The 13,554-nt window shown below is 43.4% G+C and overlaps 1 protein-coding gene across 1 annotated transcript in view; it reads right to left on the reverse strand.

Moving 5' to 3' along the window:
• Positions 1-8,761: 8,761 nt before the first annotated feature.
• HECW1 (HECT, C2 and WW domain containing E3 ubiquitin protein ligase 1) overlaps positions 8,762-13,554 on the reverse strand; it is a 186,924-nt gene continuing 182,131 nt past the window's right edge. The window contains exons 27-28 of the mRNA XM_054991627.1: positions 13,204-13,402; positions 8,762-8,873 (exon numbers count right to left, since the gene is read on the reverse strand). Of these exons, the coding sequence (XP_054847602.1) occupies positions 8,762-8,873; positions 13,204-13,402 (311 nt within the window). The remainder of the gene's footprint in view (positions 8,874-13,203; positions 13,403-13,554) is intronic.

Raw genomic sequence — 13,554 nt, forward strand, 5'->3', positions numbered from 1 at the left:
GACTCGAACTCGCCACTGCGGCTGCGCGGCGAGAGGAGCCAGCGGCACGCGCTCGCCTGACTGGCGGCCGGTTGGAGGGGTGGGAGCCGAGCCACGCCCCACCTGCCTCACCTGCGTGGCGGCGAAGGGAAAAGGGAGAGGGGCGGGGCTTTTGGCGCGAGGCCTCTTGGGGAGAGCGTGAGCGGCGCGCGGCTTGGCGGTTAGGCGGCGCCACCTGCCGGTTGAGCGGAGGGGGCGCAGGCGGGGCCTGGCTCTGCTCTTCTGAGGGGGGTGGAGGGCATATTACAGGCGTTTAAAACCCAGATTATAGTCTTTGTTGCCAACTCCAGGTTGGGAAATTCCTGGAGATTCTGGGGGTGGAGCCTGGAGAGGACGGGGCTTGGGAAGGGGAGCGGCTTCATTTCGGTATAACGCTGTAGAATCTACTTTCCAAAGCAACCGTTTCTCTAGGAGAACTGATCTGGAAATAAATCAGAATAACAAGGCATCTCCAGGCTCAACGTGGTTTGGCTACCCTAGCGTTACAGCGTTAGTGTGGTCGAGAGAGCAAGATTCTGGTTCAGAAGCACCTTAAAGACCAACTTGATTTCCAGGGTATGAGCTTTTGAGAGTCAAAGGGAGAGCTGACTCTCAAAAGCTCCTACCCGGGAAACCTAACGGTGCTCCTGGACCTGAGTCTTGTTCTTCTAATACAGACCAACGCATCTACCCGCCTGAAACTGTGGAAGACAGAATGAGTAGGCTGGGAAGGAACCAAAGAGATCTGAGTTCAAATTTACTATTGCAGAAGGGGTAGCCCTGTTAGCCTTTTGAAACAAAAGCCTAGTGGCATTTTAACTCTCTGCCTCAAATCCTCTTCCCCTCTTGTTTATTTTTCCCCTATGAGTCTCCTCCCAATAATTTCTTTTACACATATCTGAAAAAAAAAGAACTTTGACTTACAAAAGCTCATCCTACTATATAAAAGGCAAGCCATATTGGTGACAACTCACTTTTTAGTCCCAATGCAGGCGCACTTGCAGGCCCTTCCGTGGAGATAAAAAGTGAGTTATTGGCAACATGGCTTGCCTTCAATGTCCCATGGAGGCCACCACCCCAGCAGCATGGCCTTCCTAAGGCCCCACAGAGGCCGCCGAGGTGGCAGAGGCCTGGTGTGGCAGTGCAGCCCTCCCAAGACCCCGCAGCAGCTGTGGAGGTGGCGGGGAGGCCCAGCACAGCAGAACAGGCCTGCCAAGGCCCTGCAGTGAGGGTTCACCAAATCAGTTTTCTAGAGCTAGTTGTATTTTTCCACATAACAGGTTCTGTTGCTACTATTGAAATAAATTTTGTTAATCTTCAAGGCGCTGCTGGACTTTTGAACTATTCAAATTCCTAACAAGTCATCCCAGTAGTAATGCTAGAACAGCAGAGTCACAGTGTGATCTATGTAGAGTTACTCCAGTCTAAGGTCATTGTAGTCAAGCTGTTCAAACTGGACTCACTTTACAGGGAATTTGTATTTGCGGGCTGTTGTAGCAAAAATGAAATAAAATAAACAGAAATTTAGTGGCACAAAATTTTATTCCAGCAGTAGTTCCCACTTCTTCAGATGCAATAAGTGGGTTTAGTCCACAAACATTTATTTGGAATAGAATAAAAATGTGTTAGTTTTTAAAGAGGTAGGACCTCAGAGTTTTGTAAGGATCCACTTGTGACTAGACATGGGCACGAACCAGAAAAAAAAACGAACCATGGGGTTCGTGGGGTTTCCACGAACCATGAACTGGCATGGAACTGGCCCAGTTACGAACCAGTTTGTGGTTCGTGGGGTTTAAATGCCCCTTTCCGGCAGGGAAAGGGGCATTTAATTGTTTAAAGGTCCCTTTCCTGCCACTTGCAAGGGGCAGGACCCTTTAAACTATCAGCTGGCAGGGGGGATAATGCTGCCTGCCAGCTGATAGCTTAAAGGGACCTGCCGCTTACAAGGCAGGGCCCTTTAAATAGCCCAAACCTGAGCCCCCAGCCCCACTCCCCCCAAGCCCCAGCCCCCCACTTACCTTCCCTCTGCCATTTGAGGGGTGGAAAGGGCATTTTTGGCCTTCTCTCCTGCCCTGTGGGCCTGCAGGGCAGCGGAGGAGGAAAAGGGCCCTCCCACCCCTCAAATAGCAGCCACGGTAGGCTCCATTTAGCTTGGTGGGTCCCAAGTTTATTTCAGCTTGACCCACTGTAAACAGGAAGTTGGTCTATAGGTACTATAGGCTTGCTATCTGCTTGCCCTCAGGCCCCGTGACTGGCCTTTGAAAAACTGAGGAGCGGGAGAAAAAAATAGTTGGATGATGGCCTCCATAGCAATGCTCTAGGAATCCCCCAAGGTCTCTATTCTTAGAGAGTCACCCAGAAGTGCTATCATATCTTCTCCAAGCTTAGGATTGCCAGGCCCACCTACCTTGAAACTGAGGGGCATTTTCACTATGTTTTGGGCTGATTCCTAAAGAATTGGCCCCGCTGAGACCCCGTTGCTTCCAGTTTAAATCAGAAGTGATGTTATCGGAAGCACATAGAGCGTGCGTGTGCCATTTCACTGTGTGCTCTGGCTAGCCTTTCCATACCTTCCATCCTGCCACATAAGCAGTGGCAGAGGGCGGTAGCTGGGGGATGAGGGATCCCTCTTTCCAGCAGGGGCTGATATCCATCCAAACTCCACCCTCCCAAGGCACCATCCTAAAAACCTTCCAGTACTTGCTGAGGCTGTGCTGGCAGCCCTAAGCTACCATCATACTTATCATCCACAAATGCCCACCCCATTTTGCTACATTTTATTAGCCACCTAGAGATAGAAATACATCTCAATATTAGGTAAAAACTTTGTATACTATACACAAAAAGTAACATTGATGCAGTTGGAAGGTACAGAACATCCTCTCATAAGGCATGTTGCAGAGGGAAAAGAAGTTACTAATAAGTACACCACAAGATGCCATAACAAAGTGATTTTATTGACATTCCTTTACAGTGCTATGATTGAATAGAAAGCGCAGCCTGAGTATCATGTGACATTTTCCTGTTAATATAAGCAAAATCAGCCCAATAATGAGGACCTTTCCTGCCACTGACTTGTATGAAGTCTTTAATGAAACCATAATAGACACTTGGTTTTGGGAAAGTTGGAAGCTGCAGGGAATTCAGCTAATGTTTCAATATTCACTATACCTAGTATCTACTACCTACAGGCATCTGTTGACTAGACCAAAGGGACTATGATTTACTAGGGAGAAAGTAACAACACAACCTTTTGGACTCTGTGGTCACTTGGAAAAGCAATCCCGGATTTATGGCATATTGCCGTCAATTTTGAACACTGAGGTACAGCAAGAAGAATATCTGTAAAAAGCACCGTCTTTAAAGTAGCAAGGTTTATTGGTATGTGATCGAAAGTGTCGGTTCTTTGCTGGGAATCCCTTCCTGAGAGGATTGTGTTCCATTTCTGTTGAAGTGAATGAAAACAGCCCCATTGACTTCAACAGCCCTAGAATTTCATTCTAGACAAAATATATTTCATTTATGAGGAATTAATCACAAAATTCTAAAGCCACATTTGTCATCTTGGAATTCCATACATAAAAACAGGATTAATTTCAACAACCAGACGTGTGGGAATGAGGAAATGTCTCTTGTGATTTCAGCGGAACTTATTGCCAAATAAGTGTGCTTGAGTTGATAGTTTTAAGACTGTGATCCTAACGGAATTGTTTGGAAGTGGGGCTTACTCGAAATAATGTGGAGTATACACATTAACATGTTGAGGATTAAGTAGCTAGTGTCACATGGGAGCAAAGCCAAACTTTTGCTATAATGAGGCCACTGAGGATAACAAAGCAATGAACCTGTTTATGAAGGGGTACAGTATTTTATCTGTTGCTGTTTTTATGATTGATTTTAAGTTGTATTTTAATCAATGTTGTACCTCGCCCTGAGCCCGCTTGCAGGGAGGGCGGGTTAAAAATAAAATAAATAAATAAATAAATAAATAATAAATAAACTCAATGATCCCCATTAGCAATTTCCATGACACCTGGACTAAATGGGGATGGGGATTTTTTTTTTCAGATGAGATAATATTTACAATAGTAGTACAAAACTGGATGAAGCAATTTTGGCCATCTGAACATCAAAGCAAAACCTAAAAAGCAACAAGCAGAAGGGAAAAAAATTATTGTAACGTATTACAGCTAAAATGATTGCAACTGGGCAATCATGAGGGTAATAAAGATAGTGCTTATAACAGATACAGTCCCTTTTCGACTCTATTAAGGATGAAAGAGCTTAAGTACAGAACCTGGTTTATAATAATGTGGCTATTTATTTCTTAAACTTAAATCTACTCTGAAATTTGGAAAGACATGGGGCAAACAGCGCAGTGTGCCGAAAGGTTTCCTAACAAGGTATGCATTTCTCCTGTATTTGCACTATTTGTGCCCCCTTGGCAGCATATAAATTACTTTCCAATTGTCATCCAATGGGAAGAAAGGGCAACCAGTGACTGGGAAAGGCATATGAGATTATTCCTCTCTGCTTCAAATATATTCATTTTCCTCTGCATATTTAATCCCAAGGTGTTCCCCTCTTTATCCTCTTGCCTGTTAGAATCTGCCCAGTACTACCGCTAGCTTAGCAAAATAATACAATCCAAAAATAAACTGATGTTAATGGAACTGGATAAATAAGTAATTTTTAACACTGTAATGAACCCACGGATATCAATGTTGCAAATGGGAATTTTTTTCTGTTTCAGGCACATCAAAAATAAATGGTATGAAAAAAACCAATTCCCTGTCTAGGTTATTTACAACATGGCTTTTGCCTGAGATTTAGAGAACAATAACTGTAATGTGCATTCCTAAAAAGGAACAGGCAAGATTCCCAGGGCCAAATCGGAAGCCACCTACAACCAGTCCGCAGAGCATAGGTGGCATCAGAACACAACTGTAAAAGTAAAATTTAGGAGAGTGTCTCTCTTCGGATGCCTTCTCTACAAATACAAATCTTTCACCACACTACAAAAAATAGTTTTAATTTTTTTAATAAAATATAGCTTTTAAAGATTTTAAAAATCCTAACTATACAGCATTATAAAGAATGTGTTGTATTTAGCAATGAGACAGCTCTTAACACACAGTTGCATTTGGCCTGCCTGGAACCAGCCAGCTTGAAAACTGTGCCACAACTAGTTTGCTTTCATTCCATTTTTTAAAGATGACACCCCATCTTTTTAATAGCATGCATATGACTTTGTAATGATGTGGGTTGCAAACTTACACATGTGCATTCATGCCCAAGATGCAAAGGCTTTGGGTACAAAAGGGTTGCTACATTAGGACAATAAAAAATATAACACTGTAATGAGTAATTGCTTTTAGGCTAATCTTTTGAGAGTTCCCACCAGAGGATCCATCTTGTGGACCACCAAATATTGGTAATGTTCATCCTCCATTGGTCTCAAAGCAGCTCACCAAGAAGTTTCCTTGAGAGCAGAGGTTGTAGACCAGAGCTTTTTTTCTGGGAAAGAGGTGGTGGAACTCAGTGCGTTGCCCTTGGAGAAAATGGTCACATGGCTGGTGGCCCTGCCCCCTGATCTCCAGACAGAGGGGAGTTTAGATTGCCCTCCATGCCACAGTGCGGAGGACAATCTAAACTCCCCTCTGTCTGGAGATCAGGGGGTGGGGCCACCAGCCATGTGACCATTTTCAAGAGGTTCCGGAACTCCGTTCCACCGTGTTCCAGCTGAAAAAAAGCCCTGCTGTAGACTAACAGCATTTAGTAGACTGCTGCAGTAAACCTGGTAATATGGGCAATCTGTAGTAATTCTGATGTCAGCAGTAAAAGATTTATTTAAAAATATAGCAATGCCTTCCCTCTTTGACAACACATTCTTGAGTGGAGATTCTCCAGGGCAAAAATTTCAATTAGTTTTGATATGGACACCCACAACCTAATGTTGCTCCTTTAGTTATTCCCAAATTAACTGCCTTGATTGAAATAAATATTTAAATCTAAAATGCCAGAGGGTCTAATTTAACGTAATTTCAAACTGAAATGCCACCTGGGGCAAGGGGAGTTTAATTGTTATTCAACTTGTCTGGCTTAAACTGTGTCTCTTTAATAATATTATATAGGCCTTTTGTTTGCATGGAACACGACAATTCAGCATGGCGGCGCTGAATGAGCAGCACTTTAAGAGACACGGTGAGCTTTTGAACAGTCCTTCCCCAGGCAAAAACAGACAAGGCTAGGCTGGTTTATTTCATCTGAGAAAGAGAGTATTAATCTTGCCTACTTGCTCTTTAACTCAGTATGTAAACCAGGTAAAAGCACCTGGATTTCATATATCTATTTGATGTGCTGAGGCCAAATTTGCTTAACAAATGGCCTCTGCTTTACTTTTTTTTCTGAAAAGCATTTTAGACTTGGAAGATCATACAGGTTTCCCAGCAGAATGTTTGTTATATTTTTAAAAATGTCAAAAGCCTCTATAGGTTAATGTTATCACTTTTAAGGCTGCACTCCTAAGAACACTTTCCTGGGAGTAAACACCAATGAGTAAAATACGACTTAGCTCCGAGTAGACCTGTTGAGGATTGCTCCCTAAGTGTCCTTTCTTTCAATGGAAGAGAGTTAAACATGGGCTTAAATTTCTCTCACTGGGCTGAATCTCATGGATCTGTTCCGCTACTGGAGATACTTCCCTCTGTCAGAAGGAGCCTTTTCCGGATTTGAGACAATAATGCTCCTTCCGTCAGAGGAAACGGCATCCGCAAGTGGAATGTCTCTGAAGGCTCCAATCCAATGAAATAAATGAAAATTAAAAGCACAGAACTCTGGCTGGGCAGTGCCCTTAAGTCTTTGATTTAAAAAGCAATGTATTCGCTGAAAGATGGCACAGAAGTCATGTCTATCTTAAAGCCACTATCCCCCCTCCCCCCAATTGGGGTGAGAGACCCTTCGGCAAATGATTCCTGACTGAAGATAAATTTGGCTCTTTAAAGAGAAACAGCAGCTTTCAAGAGGCATTTAGGTAGTCTGTTTTAGGAAAGCCAAGAATTGTACAAGAACATGGATCGAGCTGACCTTCGTTATGTCTACTTGCTGTTTCTTGATGGGATTATACTTTGATCACAAAACAAATTAAATATTTGTGCCATATTGAAGTAAAAGGCCAAAATACACATTTAGTCCAATCCGTACATGCTCACCCAGACATAGGTGTGTATAGGACTGCAGCCTTGAAAAATCAGGGCAATGGGGGTGAAGGAAAGGACAAAGTTGATTTTATTTTAAAAATGTATTTCAGCAGTGCTTGTTAAAAGTACACAGATTCTAATGGGCCTTGTTTCGATGTAATCAAAGCTCACAAGACAAGCAGTGCAATTCTATGCAACAGAGTTACTCCTGTCCAGGCCCGTGGATTTCAGTGACCGTAGACAGGAGTAACTCTGCATAGGATTGGACTGTATACGATCCATTATTTCAAAAATCTACAAAAGAGTGCAGTCTCTCCAATTCACTAACAAAGAGGATCAGAGAGTGGGGCTTTAGGAACCAGTTCAAACACCGAGCTGGTTGTTATGCAGATAACAGGGTCATCCATCCTGCCTCAGTGCTATCCTCTGCAGCTTCACATTAATTGAATTTTGGTCCAGTCCTTCTATGCAGAACCAGTACTGTGATCATGGAGGATTTAAGATCAATGAGAAATGAAACCAAACCACCATTCAAGATCAATTGATACTGTAAGCAATTAATGGCTTCCAATACACGGTGCAGGATTGTCTTAGGTTTTTTTTCCGGTAAGAAAGCTTTTCAACATCAAAAAACAATCAATAAACAGAACCAGAAGATATCAAGAAGGGAGAGAACAGTCTTCCAATTTTGTTTTACTATGTACAATAATTGGTAAGGTGGGCCTTGTCTATTATGTTGTCTATAAGATATCTTTCTTGGGTGCACAAATTTGTGCTTCTCATGTGGCAAGTCAACACAATAAACATTACAATCCCTTCCATGCCTCATTGGCCGTGAAGTGCAAGGTCATTCCAGTACCAGCAGTGAACATTTTTTGAAAACAACCGCTAACCCACTCTGCATTGCATCACAGGTTTGATTTGTTTCAAATGTCTGATCTGCACCATGTGTCTGGCCCAGCTCCAGCTGATGCAGTTGACTTGGGTTATGAGTTCACATATAAAAAAAATTCAGTTTTGCTCATAGGTGTCTCTCACCTATGTATGGTACATACCAGAAAATCAAAGATGGATGAAAGGAATTCTTGGCCGGCTCCCATGAGTGGATACAGCTGTTAAGACGAAGGATGAACTGTGGGTCATTGAGGAGAGGTGGGCATATAAAAGCTTGGAATGCTTGATGGGTTTTTGTTTTGTTTTTTAATCAACGTAGATGGAAGTAAACATTAACATTTGGTCAAGTGTAGCATAACTTGCATTCATATTTTCTTTGTTGCTAATGGAGGTATGTGGAGATACACAGAGACCTTGAGACAGTTGGTTTTTGTTTTATATTGCATACAGGCCAGTTGTCCATTGGAAATCGAAGGTGAAAGCATGAAGGTTAGTTCTTAAAGGAAGGCTGTTCTTCATGCACAGCTCTTTTTTTTTGTCAATCCTGATTTCCCACCCCACAAATAAAAACACACACAAAAAAATCATATGGCAGCAGAAAAGGAAGTGATGTCACCGACCAGGAAAGCACCTGAAAAGCCTGACTTTCCTCATTCAAGTCCAAAGGTGCTAGTTTCTTCAACAGCTGTCAACAACTTTTCATATAGCATTGAATAGGATGGATAGGGTGGGAGATCCAGGCGGTTGAAACAGGTATGCGCCCTGCAAATTGCAAAGACGAAATGTACGTTTTAGTAACAGTTGGCGATCTGTTCAGAAATTCTCAGCAGCCCATGAAATCTGTACAGTAGCACAATCTAAACAGAGTGAAGCTGGAACAACATGTCTGGTCTCAACCCTGGCATAGCTGGTGATATGCAAGGCAGTAGCGTGAGAGGGAGAAGATGTGCAATAAAGGACTGGTGCCTAGGAAGGGACAAAACTTTTCAAAACTTTGCACCTTCTCCTCTTAGGCGCTCTTCACTTTCAGGTCCCGTTTATAGCCTAAGCAACCCAAACGGCTGCTTGGGATGTCAAATGGTGGAAGTGGCAAGGGAGGAGGCACTAGGGTTGCCAACTCTGGCCTGGGAAATTCCTGGATATTTGGAGAATGGTACCTGTGGAAGTGAGGAGATTGGGATTTAACCTAAAATCTATGGTGTACTATACAGTCTTTTCTTCAAAGCTGCCATTTTCTCCAAGGGAACTGATCTTTGTAATCTGGAGAGAAACTGTAATTCCAGGACAACTCCAGGCCCACCCAGAGGATGGCAGCCCTTTAGACGCACCCCTCCCCACCCTTGTGCTGCTGTCACCTGGGTATCCAAGGCGGGTTACAGTATCATCACCTCTGGAGCCAGTTTGACTTGGCTAGAGTAGCATTGGCGAAGGGCACTTGTGGTGGTAAAATAAATGGATCCACAGCCACCCCTGTCTCTACTTGATTGAGAAATACACCTCTCAATCCTGGCTGAGGAAAAGAAATGGGCTGCAGAGGAAAGGAGGTAGGCAGGGAAAGGGTTAAGTACTTCTCTCACATGTCATTTCCCACCTGAAAATATGTTGTCTTCCCCGGTGTGGCCACTTTTACATATCAGCTGCAATTACGAGCCTACAGTGAGATCATGAGACTTTTCCCATGGCAGGCCCAGTCCTTCAGAATGGGTTACCAGTAGAGATGGGCACGATCTACATTACGATTGAAAAAAATCCACAATAATGGCGATCGCGCGATCGTGACCCAGCGGATCGTGATCAGCCACAGCCAACGATCCAGCAGTCGGGAGAGGCATGGATCGGGGCATTCAGGCTCAGTTCGGGGATCCAGACACTCAGATGCCAGCAATCTATTCCCCTGGCAACGGAGGCAGGGGAATGCCTGAGTTCTGTTTGCCCGCCTTCTGTCGCCCTGGAAACCCAAATGGAAGCCCAGCTTTCCTTGATCAGCAGGGCTTCCTTCCAACCATGGAGCAGCAAAGCAGTCACAAGTTGGGAGAAGACACCCAGGGGATGAAGGGGGAAGGGGGTGTTCTGTAGCCATGGGCACTCATCCCTGCAAACCCTGATAGGCAGCTCTGACGGCCAAACACAGACCTCCTGTGTTGCTGAATGGGACCCATGCTTATAAATAGCCATGGTCTCCCAGGCTGGGTTTCACATTCTGCAAGCAGTGAAGTGGGACAGAGCTCTTGCTTGCTACTTGCTAGCCTTTGGAGAGAGAGAGAGAGACTGAGAGAGTTGGCCGCCGCCACAACCCACCTTCCCACATAGCTGGGAATACTAGCGTGCCCTGCTTTGGCATCCATGATCCACGGCTCGGGAACGGGAGATGATCGGTGTGGATCGTTAATACGGGATCGTTGCCAGCGCCAAACCACGATCTGCTGGCTCGTTAATTTTTTGGGGATCGTGCCCATCTCTAGTTACGAGAGTGGATAAGAAGGGCACTCAATTTAGAAAGGCATGGAAGACAGTCTCACTCCAGAGAGTAAATAGTTCCAGTAGATTTAGCTATGCCCGTTCTGATACTGTGTGCTTGTTAAACCTGTGGCTTTTTAATTCCTTGAGTGTTTTTAAATTTGTAATGTGCATATTTAAATCCGTGTTTTGATCTATTTGGACTGTGGTAACCTGTGTCCTTGCAATCTGGTTTAGCCACCTTGACTCTGAGGAGTGAGGAGAGAAAGTGGGGTAGAAATATTTTTAATAAAAAGGTTGGAAATCTTGCGTCTGCAACTTTCTGTATAATTTTGGACTACTTTGTTAGATCAAAAAATGTATATATCTGCTCAGGAAACTAGAAAACAAACAGTTGCTTCTGCAGCTAAAACCCTGCTCCAAATGTAGGAAAGTCCCAATTAAATCATAGTCTCTTCTGGAGATGAAGCCTCTTTGGAAGAAGAGTAATTAGCAGATGAATGGAAAATAGCATACATTTCTATCTCGAGACTAGCTGAACAAATCTTATCTGGGAGAACAATAAAAGTTAGGCAAGCAGAAAGAGGCCAATTAACTTTTTAGAACTAAATAGACAAAAACCCTGGGGCATAAACTCTAAAACTTCCTTCCTTTTTCCTACTTAGCAAGTTAATTTTAGTAGGATTCTACAGGAGTTATACACAATTTGTAATTAGCACATTTTGTGAAAAATACGTGCACTTCTCAAAAGCTTTGGAAGGAACGTGTGGTACTTAAAGAATGTCCCGAAAGGACCTCAAGTTTGGCCTGTGGCAGATTCAGAGGTTTTCCTTCCAAAAAGGTTGAACCAGTCTTGCAACTAGGTTTGGATGGCTTCCAGATATACCAGGGCCCACCCCCACCCAAAGTAATAAATTGTACCCAATCATAAATAATGATTTCATAAATGTAGCCAGTGTCAGCTCCAGAATTTAAGGGACATGATATTGCTGAAAACATAACATAATGCTAATGTTCAAAAAGCGATGAGCCTAAAAGATCACGTCAGATCATCATCGGATTCTTGAAACGGATCTCTAATGTGGCAAGCTAACAACTCGACAGAACCTGTCCTTTTGGCACAGTGAGCACTTTGCCATTCTTGGAGCTCTGACAAAAACTTGTTCTCATTGCCATGCAGGCCCAGCGGTGAAAATGAGATGAATCTCCCTTCCATATGAATCTTTAACTGATTATAGTGAATGCTGCCTCAAGTTGATGGGTCTCTGGTATGTAGCCCTGATGGTCCTTTCCCTTATCTGTTGCATAAAAACCACAGGTGGTGAAATGTGATGATACAGCTGTGAGTAGAACAGTCACAAGTCACATTATGGAGCTGGTGCAAGTTGTGCGGGGCCAGGGCTAATACTAGGCGAGATGCCTCAGGGTGAAGATTTTGGAGTAGTATTAGAGGAGGAAACTGTCAATTATTTCTTTTACAAGTGGAGGACCTACAAGGACTTGCAGGGGGGCGTCTCATTTTCCCCTTCCCCACTGTTTTCTCTTTTTTGCCTCCTGGTAACCCTGATATCCTTATCTTTCTCTGCTTCCTTCCTACTGACCCACCCACCCACCTTATATCTGACACTCATCTTCAGCTGCATTTATCATTTATTTACTATATTTATACTCGGTCTTTCTCTACAATGGGAGCCCAAAGCAATTTACATAATTCTCTTCTATTTTATCTTCAAAACAGCCCTGTGAGGTAGGTTACACTAAGAGTATGTGACTGGCCCAAGGTCAACCAGCAAGCTTCCATGACAGAGTGGGGATTTGAACCTGAATCTCCCAGATCCTAGCCTGAAACTCTTAACCACTACTCACACTGGCTCCCACGGGGTGGCTGCTGTTCGGCAGGATCAAGCAGCTGGGCCTGAGTGAATCATGCAAGTTATGTCGTATCCAGTCACCCAGTAGTTGCTGTTGTTGGTTTCTTAAGAGAGAACCTTTTAAAAGGTATCATTGGCATGACATTTGGACATCTAAGGCACACAATCAGCTATTGCTGGTGATCACACCCTATTTAGAGAATGATTATTTATTAGAGACCTGTTTTCTGCAGGAGAAACAACACTTGTAGCATTTAAGAGCCAGTTTGGTGTAGTGGTTAAGAGCACGGGACTCTAATCTGGAGAGCTGGGTTTGATTCCCCACTCCTCCGCTTGAAGCCAGCTGGGCGACCTTGGGCTAGTCACGGCTCTTTCAGAGTTCTCTCAGCCCCACCCACCTCACAGAGTAATTGTTGTGGGAATAATAATGACATATTTTGTAAACCGCTCTGAGTGGGCATTAAGTTGTCCTGAAGGGAGGTATATAAATCGAATGTTGTTGTTGTTATTAATGTAGCCATTTTTATCGCAAATGAGATTTTTGGTGTGCAGGGGCATGAGTTTGTTTTATTGCATCAGACGTATTTTAACTGTTTTTAAATTAACTGGTTTTAAGTTATTTTTACTCCGAACATGTCAAATAACATTATATGCTGTATATCCCTTTATGAAGTATGGTTATAAATGGAAATTGAACAATCGTAAAATAAAAGCATAAGAATAAATCTTGGCAAGAGCACTCGGTATTAAAAATACAAGAATACCTCGGAAGAGATGTTATTTTGCCCCATTTCTCTATACAGAAGCGCCGTAACCCATTGCTCCCTCGAAGGGCTGCAAAGCCCTCATATGGCACGCTAGATGTCCCTGTGACAAACTGCAGCAGCCGTAGTCTTTGTTCATTGTTGAACCTCTCTACCGCAGCCCAGAACCACCGTATCACAATATGTCCATCATGGTAACCTAAAACAGAAAGTGTGCAGATAAGAAATGCATTAGAAACATCCCAAAAGAAGTTGCAGTTGGTTATGACGATGGACTAATGCAATATGACCGGTTGCCTTCTTTTCATGTGACATTTTTTTGTTTGTTTTAGTCCTAGCTATTAGTGCTAC

Source organism: Eublepharis macularius, chromosome 11 (assembly GCF_028583425.1).
Source record: "Eublepharis macularius isolate TG4126 chromosome 11, MPM_Emac_v1.0, whole genome shotgun sequence".
NCBI lineage: Eukaryota > Metazoa > Chordata > Lepidosauria > Squamata > Eublepharidae > Eublepharis > Eublepharis macularius.